Source organism: Alexandromys fortis, unplaced genomic scaffold (genome assembly GCF_014885135.2).
Source record: "Alexandromys fortis isolate MF-2015 unplaced genomic scaffold, M_Fortis_MF-2015_v1.1 scaffold_146, whole genome shotgun sequence".
Lineage (NCBI taxonomy): Eukaryota > Metazoa > Chordata > Mammalia > Rodentia > Cricetidae > Alexandromys > Alexandromys fortis.
In genome coordinates, this window is record NW_026068042.1 from 4,221,300 (window position 1) to 4,228,540 (window position 7,241).

A 7,241-nucleotide genomic window follows, 5' to 3' on the forward strand; every position below is an offset into this window, starting at 1 on the left:
AGTCCAGCTGGGGGCCATTCAGGGCTCCTGTGTGCCTATTTCCCCAACATAACCGTCATCTCTGGAGTTTCCTGGGGTCACTGACTATCTGATCCATAAAATTCAGGGCCATTCCTCCTTTGTTCCTGTGTCCCAAGATGTAAAGCCATCTGGCACAGTGACAAGGTTCCCTCTGTTCTCTTCGGTGTAGATATTCTCTGTGTTGAGTAAGGTTCTGAACCCATGTGCGGCCTGTTGTAACACCTCACCGGGCCCTGTGTGACAGCCTTGGGTTTGTTCTAAAGGCTCTGAGCATATGTATGTAGTCCAGAGCCAGGGCTTCAGTGCGGAAGTGCTCAGGGTAGGGTGGTTCATTCGGAGGGAAGGGGGTCTTCCTTCTTTTATGGCCTAGATCAATCTACCTTTTGGGGTAGCCTAGTCCACCTGACTTTCAGTCAGTCTTGATCAATTTCAACCCAGAATTACCTTGCTGTTTGCTTCCTGATGCATTCAATCCCCACCCTCTAAAAATTGTACAACTAAGTCTTAGACTCTAAGGCAGATCTGACTTGGGGGTTCACTTGATCACATCCTGCCCTCTCAGTAGCTCCTGTCTTTTTAGACAGCTTGGGCACTGGTGACACCTTCGTTTCATGTTCATCTCTCCCTTGTAGATCCAGGTGACAACTGAAGGCAAGGAGACCCTCCAGCTGGGCATCCTTTCTGCATGGCACTGCCCCAACATCAGCTGCTTGGAGCCATCAGCCTTCTGAGGGAGGAAATGGGTCCACCCCTTACTTCTGCCCAAAGGCCAATGACTGCCACTCTCTGAGCCATCTGGAATTCAGCAAGAATCCTTAGATAGGCTGAACAAGCTGTGGTCGTGCTCATGCGTGTTCTGGCTTGGAGGTGATCTAATCAATTCTCCCACTTCTCCAACTTACCTGGGACCATATGCCCATGGTCCAGAGGCGCAGTTGTGACACCAAGCCCTTAGAGGTGCCCAGAACAGTTCTTTGTGCAGAAAGTGCCCGAGGAGGTCCATGACAGTCTCCTTTATCTGGGTAAGAGTTGCCCTTGGACACTATTCAGTTTCCTTGTTCTTATTCTGTGCTCCCAAACAAACTATTGGGATATAATTTCGTCTCTCATGCAGACCCATTCTAAAGCCAAAATACACTTCCATTGTCAATGACTAAAATTTCCTGGTGTACCGATAGCCTCTGAGCAGTGTAATTAGTGCAGCTGGACTTCCAACAATCTGGATGTCCTGTGGGGAGTTTGGGTTCAGAGTCTCTCATGGGCGATGGTGCTATCCTTATGAGCACCTTCCTTTAACAGCTGTCCCCGCTGTCTGAAGACCCTGGCAAGCACAGAAGTCAAGTCTGGAATGTGACTTGCCTATGGATGAGATTAGAGACAGACTCTCAGCCCCTAATGGTGACTTCACAGTAGCCCACTAGAATCAAGTACAGAGACCACAGGTTAACAGTGCAGGGGAAGGAGCCAAACCGCCCTGGTGCCTTATGAGAAAGGCCCTACTCAGAAGGCCAGAAAATAGGCAATTCTGCTGAGCTAACCACTTTCCACCAGCCCTTTTCATCACAGAGAGTATTTTACAGATGTCAAACAACCTTCTCAGAGTGTGGGGGGTCCATCAGAGTCCCGGGATACAGAGTGGGACATCCCAAAGAGTGTGGGTGCATTTATGTCGCAAATCCGAGGAAAGAGATTGACTGGAAGACAGAGAGAAACAAGGGACAAGTTGTATACTTTGTCAAGCCCCGAGCATCATACAGTGTGGTTGCTGAGGACAAGAAATCAAAGCTGGCTGAGATGGTTGGGGGTGGTTCAGCTTGAGGTCCTGCGATCCTCAGCTCTTGGACTGTGGCACCCGTGAGACCCCGATGTTGGTGGCTCATCTGTTGAAAGCTAGCATGGGTACATGGTCTAGGTGGGATGCTCCCTCATGCCCTCCACTCTTTAGTTAGTAAGCAAGGTCATTCTCAGTCCTCTGAGCCTTGGTGATGCCCACAAGAGCCAACTAGGAGGACAGCCTGCCAGTATAAACCATCCCAAACACATGCCTTCCCCTTGGCACCATGTCTCTTATTTGCCCAACAACCCACATCCTGCTTCCCATAATTTCTTTCAGACTCTCCAAGATGGAAATCAAGGCCATTTTCAGGGAGCCGTTGGGAGTCTTCGATGCTCACCTAGAAGGAAGTTTTATCACTGAAGTCAGGCCCTCTGAATTGGGCAATCGCCAGATTGTTCATACCACAATCAATCAAACACACCTAACCTTGTTCCCACAGATTAGCCAGGCAGTTAACAAAGTTCCTTACTTCCTTCATAGCGATTTATAGCAGCAATAGAAGTATACCACCCAGGAGGGCACACCTCCTTCCACCCAGGAACTTATAAATGTCAAGGAATTTCTACTGAAATTGAGAGGAACCTGCACAATGGGGATCTCCACGGTCATCTTCCAAATATGTCTTTTATGGGGTCAAGTTCTTTCTTCAGGTATTTTATCTCATTATTTATATTCATGAATTGTGCTTCTGCAAGCCTGGGTCCTGGTGGGTTAGATGAATTTGTTCGTGGCTGTGTGACTGTCCGTCTCAAGAAGGTTATTTGCTAATAACTGTAAATTCTTGCAAGCATGCAGAAGGAATGCTCTGTTTCTGCCTGAGAGCTATAAACGGTGGCTGTGAGAAAAAGCGGCCATTCTGTCGATGTTTTCAGAGAGTCGTTCAATGAAGGGAATGATTGGCCTCGCTTAGACGTCCACAGGCTAGGAAAGGCTTATGGGCATTAAAAAGAGGCCTTAAACCTTGCTAAATACACAGGTGGTGTGCTGTGAAGTTGGACAGAGACAGCCGTCTGTCAACACTCCGCAAGTGCCTTATCTCTTGTCTGTCTGGCTCTGTGGCCAATATTTGCTGAGCAAAGCTGGGTCAGGTGACTGACAGACAGGACGCTGTCACTGCACTAGTGGCTTTCTTTCACTCAGTCACTCTAACACGGTTTCACGTTCTCAGAGTGTCAAGTTATGAGCAAGGAAGACTTACCTGGCCAGTCCTTGGCACGGTTGAATCTGTGTCGTCTCACAGAGGACAAGTCTGTCTACCTGCTTGCTCTCTCTCATCTCCCCCCTCTATCTTTTCTCTCTCCTTCTCTGTCTCTGCCCATCTCTCTCTTTTCTGTCTCACCATCTCTGTCTCTATCTCTCTCTCCTCCCCTACCTTTCCCATTCCTGGATATCTTTTCATCTCTTCATAGTTCTTTTTTCCTTCCTTCCCTCCTTTGTCTCCTTTCTTCAATCTTCCCTTTCTCCTTCCTTCTTTGCTTCCTTCTTTGCTTCCTTCTTTGCTTCCTTCTTTCCTTCCTTCCTTCCTTCCTTCCTTCCTTCCTTCCTTCCTTCCTTCCTTCCCTTCTTCACACACCCTGACTTCCCCCACTTTGATGTCACTTTTGGCTACATTTCATATTTTTTTTCTAGATATCCAGATGAATTCCATAATGATCACCCTCTCCAGGCTGGGTGAGAGTCTGCTGAAAGATGAAAACTCATTTGGGGGATGGGCTTTTGTGAGAACACCTTCTCAACACCCAATCCTCAGGCTTGCACTGCTGACCAAGGGGTTCTAGACTGAGGCAGCCTGGAACTAGACAGGCTGTCTTCTTGGAGACTGTGAAATGGGAGGCAGGGCCAGCTTTCAGGGTGACAGTCTTGCTCCGCCCCTGCCCAGTGACCTGAAATCACCAGTCCTGGAGGACAGATAACCAGTTGTCTTGTCCTGTCCACAAAGAAACAAATGCAGCAGCACTATGGGGCTGAGGGAGTTTGTTATTTTAACATGTATGCGTATACACAGTTATGCGCATGTGCATGCATGCGTGCCTTCTTGCATGTTTATTCAAGCTTGTGGCTTCAGCGCACAGAGGAGAACTGACCCTCTTACACATGAGCTTCTCCAGTTCAAGCCTGGTGACACCCCAAAGTTAGGCATCATCACCTCCATCGTTCATCTGGGGGACACTAAGGCTCAGGAGACAGGCCATCTGGCAGTTGGGCCAGAGTTTGAACCCAGAGTAGGGTCTGTCGGAACTGCGATAGTAGCTGTGGTGGCTTCAGCCATGGCCTCCTCATTCAGGGAGCAGAGGGGGCAAACCTGCTGCATGGGTGACCTCAGTGCTGTACAAAAGTCAGGTGCACAGCTCACATTGGGCAGGAGGGAGGCTCTGGCCCCTCTGCTGCTCAGTGGCCGAGCCAGGAACAAAAGAACATTGTCGGGACAACAGTGGTGCCACAGCCTCTCTCCTGCAGCAGACCTCAGTGTACGCACTCACAGATGAGGTGATGTCGTCTGTTCTACAAAGGGTTCTCAAGGAGTGAGGTCACCCAGGTAGGGCTATCAGGTAGAATAAGCCTCGGGGATGATGGGTGTCCTATTCTAGACATTCCCCTAATGCTGTATCCCTTAGGGTAGTGTGGATCTCTGAATATCTCCCAGAAGAGGAGACTTGGGAATAATCCAAATACAGCCAGGCAGGAGTGGGTAGCAGGGCACTGCCTTGAATTGTCAGTTGTGACAAACGCACTGTGAGATGCAGGATGCTGTAGCTGGGCGCAGGGAGAGAGTAAGTGGCCGTGGGAACTCAGTGGGATTTTTGCTACATTCTTTTAAATCTAAAATTAGCTAAAAAAAAAAAAAAAAAAAAACAAAAAGAAACAATTTTTTTTTAAAAAAAACTTTACCTCCTTTGTTCCCATTCCTTTATAGCCAATGTTTTATAGGATGAGGGAGCCGCCTGTGAACACATTTCTGGCAGGTTCCTTATTTGTACTTAGCCATCCTCAGTGTGGCTGAAGTTGTGTCCTATTTCCTAGGAAAGGCAAGGGAAATCGGAGCGAGGGCTTCCAGGCATTGTGAGTGGTGCTGGTTGGGGAGGCTTCTCTGAGTCGCTGACATAATGGGCCCTGAATTTGTCACAGCTGTTCCTTTTCAATTTCATCATTGCTGTGCTAATACATCCCTGGGCCCACAGAAAGACACTACTGAATGCTACTGAATATGGGGGACCTAAGGCTTCACCACGGTCCCGACTCCAAGCCTGCAGGCTGGCACCTCCCAGTCCCGTGCTGTCTCTGTGTCTCTGCCCCTGCACACTGACATCTTCATGTCTCTCCATGCTCTTGCTGGTTCCTACATTGCTTAACTCACAGAGAGATGTCTATCCGTATACCTGGGCTGTTGGCTTTCAAGTACTAATTCTCCAGCCTCAGTCCTGCAGTACTGGGATTGTAGTTGTGAGCTACCGTGCCCATCTCACCTTCTGGTTTTCTTTATTCTCCTTATTATAAAGGGTCCTGCAGGTCACTCACTGCACAAAGCTGTGGTTGCTACAGTGCAACTCCAACAGCGCCACCTGTAGTCACAGTCTGCTGACTCTTGCTGCTCTGGTCTCTAGAGCCAGTCTGTTTATCCTCTCCTTCACTAGCTTCTTCTACCTGCTCATTGATGGCCAGGGACATTGTCTCCCTTAGAAGACCCTTCCTGATTCATACTCAACCTACGTAGAAACACACACACACAGAGAAATAGCCATACTTACATAGATACTTGCATGGACAGAAATATGCAGAGAGATACATACAGCAACACAGAAAAACATACACATTTATTCTCACATACAAATATGCACATGGCAGACAGATGTGACACAGAGACAAAGTTTTACATACACATAGACAAAGACACACACATATAGGCACACAGACACATACAAACCCAGACAGATACATAGAGACAGATGTGGACATTAACACACAAGCACACACATACAGTGGCCATTGACATTCTTACACTGCCTCTCAGCTAGACCTTGCCCCCTGTACAAGACTATCTGTTGGTGTCTTCAGAGGCCTACGTATGCTAGAATTCTCAAGACGGCAGGGAACACACCTCGCTCACTTAGTGCCCAGCTTGGTACATGCACCAAAAGCCTAACAATGTGCAGGGCTCACAAGAGTACATTACAACAAACAGGACAGAGGATGCCTACTGTCAAACCCTGCTGTTTCCATAATATATGCATATACAAACTCACATATATGCACAAATGCTAAACCAGGAACATTAACTACATCCTCACCATTCCCGAGAAGTTATCTCAGTCTCCATAGGAGGTTGGTTCTAAGAATTCCCTTGCTTATACCCAACCCCTCCTATACTCAAGTCTTTCTATAAACTGTTGTGTGACCCACACTTGTCCTCCCGCATCCTCCCCAGTTACATCCCCTGACAGAACACCAAGGCTGTGATGGTTGTTCCCGTGCCTCAGTGCTCCTGGGATGAGGGCAGAGTGAAAGTTTCTGCCTGCTCAGTACAGGTGCAGGGGTTCCCCCATTTTATGATCCACTGCCTGTGTAATTCATGAAAAAAGCCATGAACACAGAGTGCTGATTAGAATATAATTAAGGCTTTTTTTGCTCTTTTGACCAAGAAAAATGAATCCTCAGAGTGTTAGACTGTCTTTGGGGAACCCACACAGCAGAGATGTGGGCTTTCTGTTCAGGACTTGGTGGACTTGATCTTGGTTGTTCCTGGTTGATCAATGCATAAGAGTCAGCGTTATTGCTCCCCAGTTAGGTTTTCCCCGGGATTCCTGTGGGTGAAACACACAATCTGAATTTGCTTTATTCCCTTACAGATTCTCAAGCAAGCTATACAACACCTGGTAAGTACTTTGAAAAGATGGACTGTATCAGTTTAGAGTTTCCCCTATGTCATAATAAACACTGCCTCACTAAATGCTATCTAATGAGACAAGGAAGCATTAAATAATCCGTGTGTGATCTGGACATGTAATGACAACAGAAGCTTCTGCCAGCTGGAGCATAAAGGGTCAGGTGGTATCACAGGTGCAGTCACCAATCTGATGGTGCCCCTGCCTCAGATTTCAGTGTGTGTCAGAATCTAATAGATTATCTGATTGCATGGCCTGGGATTCACATCCTTCCCTCAAGGGATTCTGACTAGGAGACCCAGAGTGGCTCAGGGGTCTGTGCTTTGTCGCCCTCCACACTTAGGGGAAACTCCTGCCTGGCCCAACATTAATATTAGCAAGGTTACAGGGCCATTAGTTTGCTAAGACTTCAAAAAAAAAAAAAACCAAGAAAAATAGTCTCAGTCTCTCTCTCTCTCTCTCTCTCTCTCTCTCTCTCTCTCTCTCTCTCTCTCTCTCTCTCT

General features: G+C 47.6%; 1 protein-coding gene across 1 annotated transcript in view; it reads left to right on the forward strand.

Annotated features, from left to right (window-relative positions):
* The first annotated feature begins 2,335 nt into the window (after positions 1–2,335).
* The window catches only part of Dmbt1 (deleted in malignant brain tumors 1), a 60,908-nt gene continuing 56,002 nt past the window's right edge, over positions 2,336–7,241 (forward strand). Inside the window, 2 exon segments of the mRNA XM_050166024.1 lie at positions 2,336–2,508; positions 6,703–6,729. Of these exon segments, the coding sequence (XP_050021981.1) occupies positions 2,448–2,508; positions 6,703–6,729 (88 nt within the window). The 5' untranslated portion in view covers positions 2,336–2,447.